Source organism: Trachinotus anak, unplaced genomic scaffold (assembly GCF_046630095.1).
Source record: "Trachinotus anak isolate AG129_WGS33_773 ecotype Australia unplaced genomic scaffold, CSIRO_AGI_Tana_v1 ptg000004l, whole genome shotgun sequence".
In the NCBI taxonomy this organism is placed as follows: domain Eukaryota; kingdom Metazoa; phylum Chordata; class Actinopteri; order Carangiformes; family Carangidae; genus Trachinotus; species Trachinotus anak.
Genome location: NW_027273855.1, coordinates 19983643 through 20004234, shown reverse-complemented (window position 1 = coordinate 20004234; position 20592 = coordinate 19983643). Strand labels below are relative to the sequence as shown.

The window sequence follows — 20592 nt, the reverse complement described above, 5'->3', positions numbered from 1 at the left end:
ACAGCTGATAAACTACATGACTCCACCTCCAGAGCTCTGACAAAACAAAGACAGTTCAAGGACAAGTCTGGTGATACTCTACATTTTACTTATAGTCAACAAATCTCATGAAAACACCAAAACCGACAACAAATGTATCTGGATAGTAAGAGCTTCTTGTGTAGCCAAATCCAGATACACGTAGATTACTCCCGTGTGCTGTAAACCTCCATTCTTGTCCAAAAAACTACAAATAAAACACATCAGTGAGCCACATCCCTGTACTGGGTGACACGTCTCTTCATTATGATGCACATGGGCATTGTTAGTTAACTTTGACTAGATGCCACATACAACATCCTGCTGCTGGAAATCACAAGAGCACTACATGTGTATCAATCCACAGGTGAAAATAGTCCCAAACAAATCCAATATTTACTCCTGTTTGAGAAAAGTTTTCTACAAACTACAGTGCCCAGCTGTTTTACAATATGATTTAGCATTTTATTTTCTCTCTCCCTCTCTCTCTTTTAAATTGGGCTGAGAGGAGGTGAAGTCAAAGTATTAAGAAACAGAATAATATGTCATTAGTTTTGGTCTTTTCATAGAATTTGTTGAGCAATACTGAATATCACAAGCCTAATCTTTTAAGTTTCATGGCATTTGGGAAAGATATGTAGCCTACTGTGCAGTCACATTAGCAACCCCAAGCCAATAATGTACAGTATATGGACTAAAAAAACATCAGCTTTGTCCAAAGGTTTAAAATTATATTAGATTTATTTAAAAGAATAGTTTGACAAAATGGGAGATATGCTTATTTGGTAACAGGGGGTTAGATGAAAAGATCAATACCAGTAGAAAGGAATCTACAGCCAGCAGCTGGGTAGATATGTTTAGCATAAAAACTGGAAACAGGGGCAAGCAGCTAGCCTGGATCTGTCTGACGGTAACAAAATCCATGTAAAGCTCATTAATGTGCTGCTGGTTGTAGCTTCATATTTACAATAGAGATATTCTCATCCAGCTCTTGACAAAAAAGTTAAAAAGCATATTTCCCAAAATGTTGAACTATTCCTACCAGTCCATCAATGTAAAGTATATTTAGTGACATAAATAAATGTCTGTAATTAAAATGACTCATGTGTGACTCTACAGGTAGAGTCATGCACCGGCTGTTTAGACAGATAGATAGAGCACTTTATTAATCCCAAAGGAAAACTGCAGATATTAACCACACTTTCTGTAATTCGACAAAACTCAGAAAACAGTTTCATTTGTTATTTCTTTTTTTTTTTTTTTTTTTTTTAGAAATATTCACTTTATTTTGCATATTTGTTTTAAGTGTGACGTATGGCTTGGTTTATGACTACTAAGCACTGAGATACTCCAGTACTATCGCTAAAGCATCCGTCTGTATTCTGTAGCACGGAAAGAAAAAAAAGATAATAAAGAAACAACTCTGACCAGTACAATAGGCTGGAAAAGGATCTTGGTCCTCACACTGGTGTATACTGCATCGCTCTATTTCTCTGTCACTCACACACACACACAAAACAGACACCATTACAATACACTCACACACATTCAGCAACAACATATACCTCTTGACACCTACATCCAAACACATTTACTTGATATGTATTGACAGCTATGTAATTTAAGTATCATAAAACCAAATCCAGACTCCTTTGCTCCAAAAGTTACAGGTCACAAATATTCTAATAAGCGACTTCAGGAATGTTATGTGATGACTATTATGTTGTAAGTGTTAACAAAGTCTCTCTGAGTAATGTCCTAACAGTAGCAATATAAAAACAATATACCAGTGTTGTCGACCTTATTCATGCGTATATTTCATCATCATAATTGCATATTCTGTTAAACTGTGATTATCACCATGTAATAACTTGCCAGCGGTAGACAAAGGAACAAAAGGGAGTTCAATAACCATTTTGTTCATTTGAGATGAGAGACTAATAAAAATGACAAATTGAACCAGGTACGGAGAGAGAGATCTCTAAGGCCATAGACAGAAACATAACCTTGACGAGGAGGTAATTGGACCTGCGTTTCTGAAAGAGGAACTGGCTCCCAGCTTGGCTAATGTCCAGCATTCAGCTCAGTACCTTTGGAGAAACTGCAGCTGCAGCATCATGTCAAACAGACATATTTTTCATAGTCTTTGCCGATGCAGTCGCCAGTAGTCAGACTGCCTCCAACCTCTGCACTGAGGGTCAACGGTAAGACACAAAAGTCCGGTCATCTCATTCTAGTCCCTGACATCTGCCATTTATGAAAAACATTCAGATCGTATGCTGATGACAATAGCAATAAAACATTTATTACAACAATAATATATAAAAGAAACAGGAATGAGAGTGCTTTCCCAAAAGCCCTTTTGATTAAATCACACCCTCTCCCTGGTTATCCAGTCTCATCCTGATGATGCCACAGCTCCACAGCCACGCTGTTTTGAATCGTCATTTCAGCAGCTCCAGCTCCGCTCAGAGCTGCTCACTGCATGCGGTCAGGCTGGTGCAGAGGGTAGTGGAGGAAGGCCTGTGGGGCGGCAGACACAGCGGTGAGTGCAGCCAGAGGAGGATGGATGGCAGCTGGAGGGGTCGGGGATGCGGTGAGAGCGGGCGCCGGCGTGCCGGGGGAGAAGCTGTAGCTGAAGTAGCCAGCAGAGGGTGACGGTGAAGGGGTGTAGGGGTACTGCTCCAGTCCTGTGGGGGCGTAGTGGCTGTAGGCAGAGCTGTAGTCCAGGTAAGGGGAGGTGAGTGCTGCTGCTGTGGGGCTGAGCTGGGACTGCAGCACCAGGCTGGGCTGGAGGAACGCCTGGGGGTAGACGTACTGCTGGGTGAGCCTGGAAACAGAGAGGAACCAGGGTTAGGACCAGAGAAAATTAAAAACAAGAGCTGCATCTAATGTTTATTTTCATTATTGATTAATCTGGCAGTTATTTTCTCAAGTAATTGTTGGGCTAGAAAACACCATTGTTCAGAACAATGAAAAACACCCATCACAATTTTAAAAATAGAGCCCAAGGTGTTGTTGTCCAACAGACCAAAACACAAAGATATTCAGTTTGTTATGTCGTAAGGAGAACCAGCACATTCCCACATTTAAGAACCAGATGTTTATTAATTTACATATATACATATTTTTGCCAGGAAAGTGACTCAAACTATTCAAATTCTAATCAACTAATTGCTCTGAGAAATTATAATGCCATTTCATTATTTTCTGACATTACCTGATCAAACAATAAATCATTTAATCAAGAAATTAATCAGCAGATGAATCATGAAAATAATCACCACATGCATAATATAATAGATGCAGCTGTGTATGAAAAAAAGGAAAAATTGCACACACACACACACACACACACACACATACACACACACACACAGCGGCCTGACCTCATTCATACCCTCATCTGAATATCCGGTGGCAAAGTCAGAGAAATGTGACATGATTTATGAGAGTTCAGAGCTGCCACACTGAGTGTCTGGGTGAGATCTGACGTGATTGTTGGGTGTCATTTAAACATTCACGGTAACCAGAAACAGACACATGTTGCACATTTAACAAATAAACAGACACTTTCCTCAGTAACCGCTCCCTTTCTTTACATGCCACATATTAAAGTGAGTCCTCCTTTAAGAGCAATTAGCAGCAGCGTTGCCCTAAAATAGATCTTCTCCCTTGTGTTTAAGTTTAATTAGCACACTGCCTGAGAAATTTTCAAAAAGAAACACTTTGTTCCAAATGAAAAATCAATCGAATCAAAAGTAAAACACTAAATAGGAATCGATTTTTAATCACAATTGGTTGTGTTTTTGAAATAAAAAGTGGTCTCTGAATGGAATGGCTGTGAATCCATACACACACACACACACACACACACACACGACCTGACACAACAGATGCAGTGTATGAGATCGTTGGTACTCTGAGCAATAATGAGGGAAAAAAGCGCTCTACTGTCCTCCTGTATTCAGTCATGCCCTTGCCTGAGGCTGCTCACTTAACCTGAACTGCCTCAGTTACATCTGGCAACAGCAACAATGATCATATCAGAGGAACTAGGTTACGCTGCTGCGCTTAAGTAAAAACAATAGAACATGACAGTGTTTAACACTTACACTCCCGTGATCAGCGCCTACAGTCAAACCCATTAACCTGACAGTAACCTTGTCACTGAGTCTGAGCAGGTGATCGTAGCAGCGCGAGGCGGCCGGCTGCTGCTGCTGCTGCTTACCCCTAAACAGAGCGAGGGCAGGGATCAGGTGTGCTTACACAACAAACACTGAGCCTGGGCCTGCTCACACTGCTGTATACACAACACACACAGGCACACACCAGTATGTATAGTATTCCTGCCATTGTATCACAATGCAGTTTCAACTTATTTAACCTTACTGAAGTCTTCTTTAAACATATTGCTATTAAACCAAACTGTTTGCTGTCAAGGAAGCACAAAGTCCAAAATACTCCCGTTCAGTTTCTGACGGACTAACCTGAAAATTGGATAAAAGTTTTTGCCTGAAAACATAAAATCTCTGTGTTGCTTTGTTTTCATAAAACCCTTATGAAACCATACTTAAATGTTAGGCTATATGTATTTAAGTATAAAACTGGAAACATCTTTGTGCTAAGTTAAGCTAAGCTAACCAGCTGCTGGCTGTGGCTTCATGGTCACCAGACACACATGACAGTGGTGTTAATCTCCCAAAATGTAAAACTCTTCATTTAAACTAAGTGAAATACTTTATGCAATCATATGCAAATGTTTGGCCTAATTATTTATTTTGTTGATTTTTGAAGTGAAAAGAAGCAAATTCTACCCCTTCAGTAAAAAGACATTAAAAAGGAGATTTCTTCAAAATATGAATGCGCTGTTACATTTTATTTCATAGACTTAAAAAATAGAAAGTCTGCACTTAGTAACCCCACCTTTGCAAACTGTTGAGCATGGGAATTAAATATTCTGCTTACGGTTTATGTAGCAACCAGTTGCACAGGAAACACTGCACAGATGTGAGGAAGAAGGGGTTCCAGTAAATATCCGCAAATTCTGGATGCAAATGTCCTGCAGTCAGTCAAGAACAAGTCAGGACAATGATCCCAAAGCAGACTTCAAAATCCACTGTGAACTACTTGAAGAAACACAACCTGAAGCTTTGGAACGGACCTCACAGTCCCCTGACTTTATCATCATTGAAAACAAGTGGGTAGATCATAAACATTTCTGTGCATGCAAGATAGCCAAGAACAGAAAGACTCTAAGCTGCTACAAAAAGCATTTGCAAGCTGTGATATCTGCTCCTGCCAGAGTTACTGAGCAGTGGCTAAGGAGAGGAGTATTATCAGCAACATGTCCTTAACGTATCAAAAGTGAAAACACAGAAAAGTGGCCTGTGACTGACATACTGCATATAACATTATTAGATTGTTAATCCTGATGCATCAATATGAAAGAAGCATTTTACTGATGCAGCTGCTCAAGGGTGGTTCCCAACCCAGGGGTCGGCCACATCCAAAGGGTCACAAAGATAAGAGGTCTTGAAATTTTTTCTAATCTTTGCTGTTTCACCTCTTTGTCAAAGCCCAAAACTCGGAGCCCAAACTGCTTTTTGTGTAACAGGTCACAAACCAAAGAGGTTAGAGTAAAAAGTATATTTCTTGAAGGATGAAGTACTTAGGTAAAGTACAAGAACCTGTACTTATGCAGGGTACTTCAGTAAATGTATGTCCACACTAATACATTTTTAAACAGTGTTTTAAAGCGAAAAACAATCTCCATCTAGACAAGTGTTTCAGCTCTGTATCAGAAATAACCTCTGTCCATACCAACATGCCTGACAACGCATATCACATGAGCATTCAGATAAACTGGGCATGCACAGGCGGGTGTAAACAGGAAGCAGACTGCCTACCTCGCCTTTTATTCTAGAAAATACTACAAAAAGCAGAACAGCAATGGCAAAAAGTAAGACTGGAGAAATTAATGAAATTAATGCATGAGTATAAGGTGGTCACCGTGGCAGAAAACATAGATTGAGAGGAAGATCTGTTGTAACTGATAACACCCAAACAGGAGGTGAAGGTGGGCGTCTGTTCAAAAAGTCTCCATTTCTGCCAATCCAGACTAAGACCCAACCTTGCGGTTTTCAAACTAAAATGGGCCAGCAGCGTTTCAAAAACTCCTCTGTTTTAGAGGCTCCGGAGTAGAGTGGATGCCAGATGTAAATGCAGCAAACGTGATGAGTTTTAAAACGGAGAGGTATTAGTGTGGATGTAGCCTTAGTTTACTTTCTACCACGGGTGCACAGAAATATATCAACATCACTATTTCCAGCTGAGCCTTGTCCTACTTTACACCAACAAAAAAAGGACAAAACCACAAATGCATGAATCTCTCATAGATAACCAAAGCTTATCTAACAGTGGCAAACCCTCGGTGTTCATGTGTGACTCCATCGCTCACCGTAAGAAGCTGATTGAGAAAATAAGTCTGGCCAAGAAGGCAGCACCCTGGCAAAGATAAAATCTGCAGACTGATGACATAGAACAACACCAAGTCAAAACAAAACTGAAGCTAGTAACGCCTCCCCTCCCCACTCCTCTGTATCCCATCTCTCCTTGCTCACTCCGTTAGTCTCTCCCAGAGCAGAAGTGCAGTGTCATTCCCACGGCTGTGTGCTGCTGCCTGCCTGCACCGGCCTGACTGATCCAATGTGACAGTGGCATCGTACGAGAGGGAGCTGCGCCTCGCCTCTCTCCTCCCCATGCCTGGCATCATCACTGGCTGTCAAACACACATTTATACACACACACACACACAGGGGGGTGTAGACAGACAAACACACACACACACACACATGAATTACAAAGCACACATGCAGATAGAGCGAAAAGCAAGCCTGAATGAAATGAATACACGCACACAGTTAACAGGTTGTGTGTAGTCAGTTAAGCAGCTTAGAAGAGTATATTGTCAAATGTGTGTGTGTGTGTGTGTGTGTGTGTGTGTGTGTGTGAGAGAGAGTGGGGGGTTCAGGCATGGCAGGGCTAATTGGCGCAGCTGCATGGGCGTACGCTCACTAACAGACCCATGAGAGCAGAATAACCTCCACTGACTCCCCTCTCCCTCCCCTCTCTGGGTTTACTCCCTCACAGCCAGCTTCCTCTGCTGCTCTCCCCCTCGCTGTCCTTCCTCAGAACCTGGCATCAGGATAAAAAAGATAGGATGTACTGAGTAAAAAGAATTTTTAAAAAATTGTTTTTTTATTTGTTTTTTTTCTTTGCGAGGGTCGAGGTCAGGACTCCTTGAGCGAGGAATGAGCGGGAGAGAGGAGAGAGGGGAGAGACGCTGAGAGGTGAAGGATCAGCCATCATATCCTTCATGCCTTAGGACAGCCACGCTTTTAATAGTTCAGATCAGGGACGTGACGAGGGTGAGTCAGTCAAAGATCCAAACACACACTCATGGAGAGGCACGCAGATGACCCTCCGTCCTCTCTTCATGAACACACACACACAGCTTGAGGGAGGGTGAGCGATAGAAAGGCCAACATCAGCGCTGGACACTCAGCTCTCATGTCAGCAAGCAAGAACTGCACTTAAATTTGATTAATGCAAATAGGGCTGTGTGATAAGGAGCAATAAGTTTACTGGATATTATCAGGGCAGTGGAAGTCATGAAAATGTCAGTGTGTCTTAGACTGTTTGTGCTGAAAGTCTACATCTTGCAAATGAACATTTCAGTGTAAAGAAATTAAAAAAAAAAAAATCTCTTTCACATTCACTTGTGAAAGTGAATGTTTGTTGCACTTGAATGAATAACACGTTAGTTTAAACAAATTTGTTAAATTCAGAATAATATTTGCATTTGATTTGAACAAACTTTTTTGCAAAGAACGCGGGCTTAGATTTTGTTTATCCATTGTTTGTCACTGTCCTGTGTTGTCTGCTCTTGACGTGTGGTACTAAATTCTCCTTATTGTATGATTTCCCTTCAACCAGCAGCAAAATTTCTTCTTTGCTTGAGATTGTTTCACTTTTTGTTTCCATTTTGAACCAATTTCTTATTATTTCATCCTGATTTATCTATTAGAAATACGTTGATTGATATACGTTTCACATGTTAATTGCTATGAGGGATATTCAGGGTTTCACACAAATAAAACTAACTTCAAAAATAAATAAAATTGCTCACATTTCTGCAGAATAACCTTCAGTGCAGTAGAAATGTTTTTGTACCCTTCCTCGGATCTGTGCCATCCTCTCCTCGATCTCTCTCCTTCACCTTGGTTTGGTTTCTGCTCCAATATGCATTGTCAGCTGTGAGACCTTATACAGACAAGTGTGTGTTTTTCCAAATTATGTCCAATCAGCTGAATTTACCACCGGTGGACTCCAGTAGAAACATCTCAAAGATGATCAAGAGAAATTGGGGGAACCTGGGCCAAATTTCAAGTGTGAAAGCAAAGGGTCTGAAAACTTATGTCAATGTGATGTTTCAATTTTGCCTTTTTAATACATTTGCAAAAATTCTTAAAATTTTGTTTTTGCTTTTTTGCTTTGCTTTTTTGCTGTAAGGGAAATTGTCCTCTGGTTGACTATTCCTCTTCTGATTAGTTCCACAACTAATGACTATTTTCCCCAATTAATCATTTTGATCTATAAAATAACAAACAATTGTGAAAAATGTTGCAAGCTGGCGTCTTCATACCAACGCAGAAATAATCAGTTTACATTATTATAAAACAGAGAAAAGCAGCAAATCCTCACAATTGAGAGGAACCAGGTAATGTTTGGCATATTTGCGTGAAAAATGACTTTAAGGACAATTAATCTCACTGTGCCAGCTCCAGCTGTGATTGTACATGTGATTAATCATGTGATTCAGATTCAAAACCAAAAAATTAGCAAATGTTGAATTTAGATCAACTTTCATCCAATTCTGAGTCAGCAGCTGTTTGTTAAACATCGAGCATCTGCAGCTGCTTCACAGTCACCCTCTTCTACCTCCCTGCTTCGTGCTTCTCTCCTGTCACATTCCTGGCGGTTGAAACATTTTTACTGCAGCAAGAGAATTAATCTGAGATGTGAAGTCGCTGCTGGTTAAAAGTTGGAGATGATCTATAATTCTATATTTTTATGTATGTTCTTGTCAGCATCCATTTATGGCTCCATAAAGAACTGAGTTTAGTGTTGTAATTCACATTAAAAAAAAAAAAAAAATTGCAGATCAAAATGTGTGTCATCTTTTAACAGACAGCTGAACAAAATGGGAGCTTTGTGGGCTATGAACAGCTTCGAACATGATCTTTTTAAAAAAAAAAAAAAAAAATTCAAATTAGGCTTTTCATGCGACAGAAGTGCCTCTCCTAATTGGGTCCCTGGGTAAGAGGAATATACACCTGAGGGTTCGCCATCTACCTAAACAGACAGAGAGGAATAACTACAGCCTGAGAGAGAGGAGGAAAGAGAAAAATAATTCACAGGGGGAGGAGGGCAGACGAAGAGGAAACAGTGGAAGAGCGAAAAAACAATGTAGAGAGAAATCAGTTGAGTATGTGAACGTATTACAGGAGTCAACACGTCGGCGCCCAAAGAGGCTGTTTCATGTTGCGCTGAGGAGCATTTTTCACTCGACCATAAATGCATTTCACACACAAAAACGAGCCCCAGCATCAGGTCTACCAGCGGCCCTAAAGCTCCACTGAAGCCATCCACAACTACACAAGGCCACAGGTGTGCTGTTAGTCTGTGCCAGCCCCCACCCCCCTGCCTCTCTGTTCCACTGTCTGCCTCAACAGGAAGTACTACCCCTGCTGCCGCCCCTCCACCTTTCGCAGCCTCACCACACATCCATCTCCTCCCTCTACTTTCTTTCTCTCAAAAAAAAAAAACAAACCAGAAAAAGAAAAAAAAAAAAAAAAAAAAAAAATCTCACTTCTGCCGAGCAACCACATCGGGCGCTAAAGGCAGACCAGACAGCAGGCAGCCATGGGCGACAGATGCCTCCCCCTCCCTCGAATGAGAAGCCCCCCCCCCGCTCCCACCCTCTCCCGACTCAGCTGTAACTCAGAGCTACATTTGGCATCGGCTCGTCCTCTGTCATCTTAAAACTTAAAGCAAATACGCCAAAGCAGCAGACTGAGCTTTGCCTTGTCTGAGTTTGCCTTTGTTGTTTGCTGTTTACTGTGTGAGTGCAGAGGCAGCGCCATGTGTGAGTGTCAGACCCTGAAGCCCCCCAGGGAGCCCCACAGTGGGGAAGACGGAGGTGACAGACAGATTTAGAGAGATTTTATGTTTAAAAGAATAGTTTTGGTAAACATGTATAATCACTTTTGTCAGTTAGATGGGAAGATTGGAAAGCTTCTCATAGTAATAAGACTGGTCTTAGCTCGGCTCTGCCCAGAAGTATCAAACTCAGCCTACAAGCACCTCTAAAGCTCACTAATTAACACACTGTATGTCGTTAAAATGACAATTACAGCACAAACAGATTATACAAACAAGACTTAACATGTTAACTGGTGCGTTTAGAGGTGCTGTTAGGTCGGTCAGCATTAAGTGCTATTCATCCTGAGTCATGAGTTTATTTAGGAGTTTGACCAGGTATAATGTGACATAAGAACAATCAACTTCCAGATCAGCAGACTGGAGGACTGGTAAACTGGCCAGATGTGACACCGATTCACATTAAATACAGTTTCTGACAGTTATTCAGTACAATCCAGTCTGTTCATCTTAATTATCTACCTTTGTTGTTTCCTTCTGTATGTAACTGTGTTTCATATGTTTTTGTTGACTTTGAAATGTTATCGTTCTGTCTTGAATATTCGTTTATAACGCCATTACAACAAACAACCTACGTTATGATATTGATGGAACATTTATATGTGAATTCCCTGTATACTTAAGTTTGTATTTGTTCACAAATATGCACAATAAAGGAAAATAATAATAACCAAAAAAGCAGCATCAATTTAAGCAGCATGTCATTTCAAATAAAAATGGTCCCAGGGAGTGAAGTATGAAACTTAAATAAAGAAAAAAGGAACTGGTCTCAGTATCATGAGAGAAAACAGTGGTTTCGGTGCTGAAAAGGCTTTTATTCTTTATCAAGTGCGCAGGCCTGTTTAGACCTTGAGCTATATCTTTTAGACGTCTCCTAAAAAATAAAAAATAAAAAAATAAAAAATCCTTCACTTTGCCATGAAATGTCTGAAACTGACTGCAGTCATACTGATCATGTCAAAAACACATCAAGCCTTGGAGCAGAGAGATCTGATCTGGACAGATGTGCCCTTTGCATGTACTAAAACTAAAAAACATAATGGTTTGACGGGCTGTAGGTTTATTTTTTTTATCCCTTGTTTAAATGTGTAGTTTTGTCTGAGTTGTATATTAATTTAATTTAGTATCACCTCAGGTCTCCTCTTATCAGCTTGTTTCACTGTGTTGGATACAACAGCAACTTCAGTGATTTTCCTACATTTACCAGAATGACAATGACAAACCACAAAGAGCTTGATTTGCCATGTGTTCATTGTATGTGCAGGTAGAGAGACAAATAACAATGATGACAGAGGCAGCAGTTGGAGCTTCCTGTTATGAGGACCTGAATCTGCCATTCACTCAGAGTACAACACCTCTTGCAGCTGTGCAGTGCTGAGCTCTCCTGAGGTTACAGTTGTTAGTATCGCTTCTTCCTCAACAACTGATTTTTACCTAAACACACAGGCTTACAAGATAAATCATAGACTGATTGGTTGGATTTCATGTTTTGTTGAAAAGGAAAGTGAATGTGTGTAGTGCTGAAACGATTCAACAAGACGCTGAAGAAAAAACAATTCACAGGATTCACCTTTTTTACATTAAAATGAGAGATTATCCTGATTACATCCTTATCTTCAGAGCCACGGGAGACATTACAAGGTGACTGGTACTCATAATGAGTAAAATCAGTGGAGTGTCTCTTTAATCTATTAGCTGGTCAGCTGTTCATGGACTATAATGTTAATAATAAATCAGCTGTTTCAGTCATTTATCAAGCAAGAAATGTCAAACATTTGCTGATTTCAGCTTCTCAAATGTAACAATTCTCGTCTTTTCTTCGTTTCAAATCATTATAAGTTGATTATCTTTGTGTTGTGGACCAGTGGTCAGAGATTTACCTGGTTCTGAGGGGAGAGAGAGGAGGCGGGGAGCAACGTGCAACAGAGGTCACCTTTGAACTGGTGATGTTGCTCATGCTCGGCACGTTTAACCCCTCGGCCACAAGAGCAGCTTACGATGGCTGCCATCTGATATTTTCCAGAGGATATGTCAGCTGATCAATAAAAGAATCAATAGATAACCTGACAGAGAAAATCATCTATCATTACAGCAGCTCCTGATGTGTGTTTGTTCAACAAAACCACAGAGATGCATTTAAAATGTTTAAAATGTTTTAACTGAACTGTGTTACTTCAAAATAAAAGGTTTTTGGTCTGTTTCTAAAGATTTTATTAATAGTTGAAGAAAATAAATTACTTTTACATTAACATTTTAACTGGAAGTTTAATGGCTTATTGTAAAAAACCTCTACAACATTTCAGTGAATTCTTCTCCACTTCAAAAGTAAATCATGAAGTCTGTGGTCAGCCCATGACCTGTCAACCCAAATGCTTATTTATGTGTGCTTGTGGAAAATGGTGAGAATTTTAAACAGTTAACTTTGGACCAAATATATTTACTTCTCAATGACACGGAACAGAATAAAAGCATCCTAGGTAGATATCTTAAACAAACAACTGTTACACACATCTTAACGCTTCAATATGCAGGTGTTCCTACACTAAAAAACAAGGTGTTTGCCTTTCAGGCGTGTTGGTGAGTGTTGGTGTTCCAGGTGATGCTTCGCCTCTTTCGAGGTGTCATAGCTGCGATTCTCCCTGGAAGCAGAGATTAAAAGAGCAACTCCCTCTGCTTCAAATGTCTGTCCTCACTGCGGGTGGCTTTCAATCAGCTCATCATCACTCATTCATAGACTCATCTGGGTCAGCCTCAATTCCCTCATCACTCATTCAGAAATTGAGGACTGCAATATTAATAGCACTCAGAACAGTTGAGGTTTTTAATGGACTCTCCTGTAGCCGCAGGATCAGAACTTGTCGTCCTGCTGCAAGACAGTTTGAAGAGATCTTTTCCAAACCACCACATCCTGTGTGTTTCCTAAAATACCCCTAAAATGCAGAAGAGCCCATCTGTAAAACTTACAACATGAGTTTTCATCAAATAAACCGAGCACTCTTTTCCCAAAATAGCAAAGAGTTTCATTTTGAAATGACACTTGCAAAGTCAATAGCACTCCCACGTACACATAAGAGACAACTGTGACACCGGTTGACAATATCCTTCTTTAAGATCACCTAAGCAACAGCGATACACCGAATATCTGAGTCAAGCCTGAGTAAGTGCTGTCAGGAGAGTCAGCCATGCTCAGCTTACACAACGAGAAGCTGCTGGGTTCGACCTGCAGTGTCTCTCTACTGTCTGTAGCAGCCCAGGGAGTGAATCACCCTCCATGCTTCACCCAGGGACTGAGTCATTAAGGTCTCCTTTGGAGTTCACACTGAAACTCAGGGAGACTGGATGAGGAGGCGGACGCTCTTCACATGTGGATTACTGTGAGCTTCCAAGAAGGTCAAGCTCCTGAGCAACTACCACCACTGATGCCATTCTGCTCTCCAGTACATTAGGAGTGGGCGATATGTGCAAAATCTTTCAACACTGTGGATGTAATTTTATACTGTAGTATTAATATAAAATATAATTTTTAGATTGACTAACCAAACAGGAATGTGTGGGACTAATCCAGCAAATTAAATACCAGACAAATGAAGGTACTTCATTTCTTTTAGGGCCTCAACTAATAATTATTTTCATTATCAATTAATCTGCCATCTATAAAATGTTTGAAAATGGCAAACAATGCCTGTGAAAGATTTCCATCAAATCATCCCATTTAAGAAGTTAAAATCAGCAAATGTTGTTTATGGTTCCAGACCTAATTACATTAACATCATACATTACATGACCAGTTAATTATCTTTTAGAGAAAATGATGGGTTACCCCTGTGACTCGAATGCATGGTAACACACCAGAGGCACAAACTGAGGCTGATATTGCACATGAGGCGTCAGGCTGCGCTGTACTTTCATTATATTCTCCATGGTAACTCTGTTTATACTCTTTCATTATACTATGTGATATTTCAGAGAGCGATGGTAGGCTGAGTACAGGCTACCTCGACTCACATCTACATAGTTTCATTACTGACTATGGGGCTACAGCCGTTTATGTTTATGTTCTTTCTCTCACTGTGATCGACAGCCATGATCTCAGTGAGCAGAAGGTCTGCAGTGGAGATGGCTTTGCTAGATAAGTGTTACTGAAAAGGAGAAGAGAGTCTTTCCTCAGCTTCCTTAACGTTATCATTTTCAGCATTCACCATGGCAATCACAAGAAAATAAAAACCTGCCCAGTCACAGTTCTTGTGTTTCCTGCATGGTTCTGTATCCCTGAAGCCAACATGGCCCTGATGTGTCTTAACATTTTTGAGGAGCTGCTCTTCAGCTATGGCTCAGCCTACGTCTGTGACCCCTGAACGAATCCAGCCCTAACACACCCAGAGTTATTAAACAGACGCAAATATAAAGGACATGGCAAAATCTCAGGCAGCTGACAAACTCAAATTATACCGAAGTGTATATTGTTACATCACACAACCCTACATGAAATCATCAGGCAGAATGGTGATGCAACAGTGTGTGTGCACCAATGTGAGGAAAAAAGAGATGAGAGGTGAAGGCAGCAGTGTGGGTTTGTGTGTTTGTGTGTGTGAGGAGAAAAAAACAGAAGGGATACAGTTTGACTAAAGACTGAGGCCTGTTGCCTCAGTGAAGCCCAAGTCATGCATGAGTGAAATTCAGAACTGAGCTTCTCATGTGTTTAATGGACCAGAGGACAGACAGACAACAGAAGACGAATCAAAACACGATGTACGGATAAAGATAAAGAGTGTGTGTTTGAATCGCTGCAGCATTTTAACAAGCATCATTTGTGCTGTGACAGCCACTGGGGCTTTTTCTGTCTCTCACACTGCAGAGTGGCACTAACTACCACAACCCATGTGGAGAGCAGGAGCGAGCGCTCACAAATGTCAAGGACGGAGGAGTGAAATGTATTGTGTTGAGGAGGAGGAGGAGGCAGGTGAGGGAGAGAGGTGGAAATAGAGGTATTGATTCTTCTCCATCTTACCCATATTGCCTCTGAGCCCACGTAGGATGGACTTGCTGAACTCCGACAGAGAGACCTGCAGACAAAGACAAAGAGAGGAAGAGAGAGAGAGAGTTGGGATATTTTAGCTATCGGCGGCACACACAACCAGAGAGACGAGCAGACAAGGACAGAGCCGCTTCTCTCCCTCACTGTCTCTGCTTGTTTGTCTCAGATGTTAGCATGTATACCAGGGTGTCAGAGACGGACGGTTATTCCCTCAGCATACACACATCCTCCGAACACTCACACAAACAATCATGCACTCTCTTGCTCACAAACATCTGTGACCTCGCTGCCTCCAAAGTTCACCAGGAATCAGCTGAGGCTGACTAAGAAAGGAGCGACCTCTCCTGCTCCTCCCTGCCCCTCCTCTGACTTTATTTCTACATTCCTCCAGCTATTCACTCATCTGTTATTTCTCCTTTTGCTGTACTGCCAGGCCTTCATCAACCCTCCTCTTCTGTTCAAACGTATATCTAAATGCACATTTTCTTTCTTTACCAGGACAAAGAGGAGAGACAGACACTCGGTTCTTTCTCGCTCTTAACAGTCCCATCCCCTCTCGCTCTCCTTGTCCTCTTCCTCTCCTATTCTCCCGCTTCTCTCAAACACAATAACAAAATACCAAGCACTGCCATCTCCCATCAGCTGCATGCTTGGGGAGTTGCGTCGCAGCACTGGCCCAGGAATAAGGACACACAGTCAGTTGTTGTTGGCGCTGCTGTTTGTCAATCACACCTACACTAGACGGTATTTCAGCTAGTGAGCTTTAAATGAAGCAGCGAGGGAGAGCTGCTGTCAAGGTCTGGTGTGCACTGAAACGTCGGAGGGGAAGCACAAAAGCATGTACACTGGTGGTACGCTGGAAAAGCCCCGCGGCATGAAAGCTGTGCATTAACTCAAGTACACAGAGGGTGAATGTATGGTGGGAAGGAGCAGAGACAGTTGGCTGGGTGATGAGCACACCAGTGGTTTTGCATGTTTTAACCCACTAACCTTAAATTTGTACATTTATTTACAGGTTGATTTCCTATCTTCCAGGCAGCTGTGGGTTTCCTTTCATTTCAGTGAAGCATAAAAACCAACAAGAACAGACTTGAACCTTGCTTGAGATCCATCACAGTGACCAATGAGCTGCCTTTATCATTTTTTCATCAAAGTTACATAATGTTTTTAGGGTAAGGAGTGTGTTTCCGTGCGCATTAATGCCCCAGTCTGAGTCCCATCCTGGTTTTGATAGTATTCAGGATATGGTGTTTATATGGAACATGAGAAACCTGATTACTCATATCCTTGTGGACGTGGCTGTAACAGTAAGCAGATTTTTTATTGTCTACTTGTGGGTGTGACTTGATTCCTCAACACCTCAACCTCTCACTGGTTTCTGGCTGTTTGAACTGTATTTAACACTTGACTGGATTTTGGCTCTTTGGCAGCGTGTTCATCATCTTTAAATCATTTATCATTATGTTTTTTTGATGCACTAACTAACTGCATAACTTGAGCTGATGCAAGCTTGGCAGAGAAAAAGCAGAAACCTGGTTAAGGTGTTAACATACGACAGTATCCTCGTTTCTATTGGAGTATTCCATCTGCCATATCCATGTTTCTGAAACCGGGATATTGTGTTTACATGTGCAACACATAACGGAGAAACTTAAAAACCTGATCATGCCAGGACACTAATGAACACTGAGCACCAGTCTTTAATATCCTATCCTATAATATAATATTTTTCATGACATCTGTTGTTTACTAATGTGATGAATTTCAGCAGCTAAAGTTTTGGATATCACTGCCACTAAGCAAGACTATTAAAAAAACTCCTCTCCAGAACCTCATGGTTTCAGACACATAACATGCTACTCTAACATCCCAGGTTTGCTTTCTGCTTGTTGCATTTCCCGGCCCTCTCTCCATCCATCTTTTCTATCTTCAGCTACTGCATCAAGTCTCCAATAAAGACAAAAATGCCAGAAAAATTAATCTAAAACTGTCTCATCTCTCAAATTCACTCCCATTTGATAGTTGCATAACTTTGACCCAGATCCAGAGGACTAGATATTCAAGTTTCATTCAAGTCTAACTTGCAACATGAGATCATTTCTTCTCATCTCAATTTTAACACACTTCATTTTGTAACTAATCAGAAGAATCAACATACATGTGACCCATGCATGAGCATGCAAGAGCTTTTTATGACTCATAAACATATCTGCAATTTGCAGGTTAGTTATTCATGATACGGGATGTGTCCTGACATTTGCGAGCTGCATGTAAACAGTGCTCACAAATCCCTTTTGGTCTACAGACAATATTTCTTACATCATAGACAAATCACTTTAAAAACCAACACCAACAGTGAATTGATCCTATCACTACATGTTTGACCAGAAGCTATTCAGTCAGCCACACTGTTGCACTGGGTGACATGCTCTCTCATTTAAATGAACATGGGCACTGCAGTTTGTTTTTAATTGATTCTACATACGTCGTCCTGCAAAGACTCAAAAGCAGACCAATTTCCCAGCTGGTAATAGTCCTCAACAAATACAATATTTACTCCTGTTGGAGTAAAGGGCTTGAGAATGAAAACCACAGACAAGGTAAGGAAGTCAGAAAGTATTCAGAGATAGAGCCGTATCCTTTAAGTTAGCTCCTGATTCTTATGTATTTGGGTAAAACATGGCAAAAAAAAAAACCTGCTGGTATGACCATATAGATCTGTCCAGCAGTGATCTAACACACTTACTTGTCTGCGAGCTGCGAGGCTTTGCTCCCAGGTATGCCAAGTTCACGTTGGCCTTCCTGCCATCGATGATGGGGTTTGCATCTTTGCACGCCCGCTCCGCTGCCCCCCTGTCCACCATGGTCACCTGTTGACAATGTCAAAGCATTTCTCATTAATATCACTCTTCAGGCTACATAATTGCATCATGTGAAAGCTTCTCTATCCAGTGTAACGGGAGCGATCCCAACATGAGCGCTGCGATGAAGCAACAGACCCAGAGCAGGGTGGCCCTGGGGGAGCTGCTGTCTTTGTCTCTCCTCAAATGATTCAATCTTTGAGCCGAATGTGTGAGGAGACATTGACTCCACTACAGGAAGGGAGCAATCAGTGTGTTTTAATGCTTCCAGTGGAGCTTTGGCTCTGTGTAAGGTTTGTTGTGGGCTGATATGTGGGAGGCAGACTTGGTTTTTTTTTTTCAGACTTGGCTGCCAAGGATGAGATAGTGGAATCTACCTTGAGGGAGTGAATTGAGGAGTGGGCAGAAAGCAGTGGGAAGGGGCAGTGAAGGTTAGGACACACACAGTGCAGCCACATACAGGCCGCAGACAACTACACCAACAATAAATGGGGCACTGCAAACGAAAGCGCCATGCTTGCTTTCGTTTCACAGCTTCAGACTCTGGACTCTTATGCAAACAGAGGCAAGCTGGGGGTTTGAAATCGCTGGTGTTTGAGAAGCTGGGATGAAATGAGCACGCCATCCCAAAGAGGAGAAAACAATTCACACACACATACACACACACACACACACACACACACACACACACACAGGTCACCTCGGCTGATTTGATAGAAAAGAGGCAGAGATAATTTGAACTGCTTGAGGTGGGTCCAGACCACATGAATTCACCTCTTTTTATCTCGCTGTCGCTTTCTCTTTAACACACAGACTCACAGTCACTCATACAAACAACCAAAACCATCCAAGCAGAGGGGGGGGAAGGGCTGTGAGGGAGGAAGTCAAAATGAAACTACTGCAGCCTTATCTTGCAGAGCCAACTGACATGTCACACCTCTGTGACCAAAGACTAACGCCCCCTCTCTCACCCCCCCACCCCCCCACCCCCCCCCACCCCCCCCACCCCCTTTTCTCACACACATACAACAGAAAGAGAGACATCTGTCCACAGCTGCAGGAGCTTAATACCAACTCAACTGTATCTGTGTGTGTATGTGTGTGTGTGTGTGTGTGTGTCTGTCTGTTGCTGCACACAGAGCAGCACAGTGTGTCCCTATACTGTGTGTCTGTCTGTGTGTCTGTCTGTGTGTGTGTGTGTCTGTCTGCCCGCTCATTTGTACTTTGGGGCAGCAGAGATAATTGATGACACACTTATAAGAAATAACCTGCTGCTCATGCTTCAAGCATGTGACTGCCACCACCAGACACACTGCACATGGCTGCTGCTGGAACAAAGTGGCAGTATGTGCAGCCTCCAAGGCCCAGGAAGGAGAAAAAAAATCCTGCAGGAGATCGTGATACTAAGCAGAAGATTAAAAGAAATACAATTAACCATGAGGATAAGGTCGCTTTAAACTCATTACTGGCTGCAACCGACATGATCTAGTATGTTTTACCCCCCTGATTATCTAATTAAGCCAGAGAGGCTGATAAAACCTTTAATTAAAACCCGCATTTCACTCTCCATGTGTTCAAGTCCGCATTTATTCTCCCACATAACAGTTGATGAACTTACAAATCCGTATCCTCTGGATTTTCCCGTCTGCTTGTCCGTGATCACCACTGCCTCGTCGATGTCCCCGAAAGTCTCGAAATATTTCCGAAGTGAAGCATCGTTGGTGTGATAGGGCAACCCGCCGACAAAAATCTTGGTGTAAGTTGTGTCTTTCTCCATGGTGGGGTGCATTATTTCTAACGGAACCCCAACGAGCTGACCTAAAAACAGCGGTGAACTCATGCGGCTTGAAAAACACACACAGAGAGAGAGAGAGAGAGAGAGAGAGGGAGAGAGAGGGAGAGAGAGAGAGAGAGAGAGAGAGAGAGAGAATGACACAAAGAGAAACAAGAAAGCAGCAGAATAACTTCACGCTCCTCGGCCACCGAGAGGCTATGATAACGATAACAGTGCGTCCATGGCCAAACACGCAGCCTCCAGATGCCTCACACAAAGCTTTTGGATGTACAGTCCTCCTGACAGGTGTCTCGGACTCTCTTGTCTCCAGTCCCGGAAAAAAAAAAGCAAAGTCTTTAAGGTTCGGTGGGCGCGTCTTGCGTGCGCCCACTCCGCGTCTGGTCCAATAGACGAGCGGTGCGTCTTTTCCATCGGCGCATCCCGCCTCCTGCTCCACCCTGCTGCTCTCTCTCTCTCTCTCTCTCTCACACACACACACACACACACACACACACACACACACACACACACAGGAAAACCCCCACATGGCAGCTGAAATACTTAACTTTAACTGCCAGTAAAATGGAGAAACGGTATATTTATTTGAAATCTACAGTAGT

General features: G+C 41.9%; 1 protein-coding gene across 1 annotated transcript; it reads right to left on the bottom strand.

Moving 5' to 3' along the window:
• Window positions 1-1155: 1155 nt before the first annotated feature.
• On the bottom strand, window positions 1156-20372 carry rbm38 (RNA binding motif protein 38). Its single transcript, XM_071476775.1, has 4 exons — window positions 19817-20372; window positions 18084-18207; window positions 15311-15365; window positions 1156-2848 (listed from the first exon to the last, which is right to left on the bottom strand). Exons 1-4 carry the CDS (start codon window positions 20036-20038, stop codon window positions 2497-2499), a joined length of 753 nt encoding a protein of 250 aa, XP_071332876.1. The 5' UTR covers window positions 20039-20372; the 3' UTR covers window positions 1156-2496.
• Between the last annotated feature and the right edge of the window lie 220 nt (window positions 20373-20592).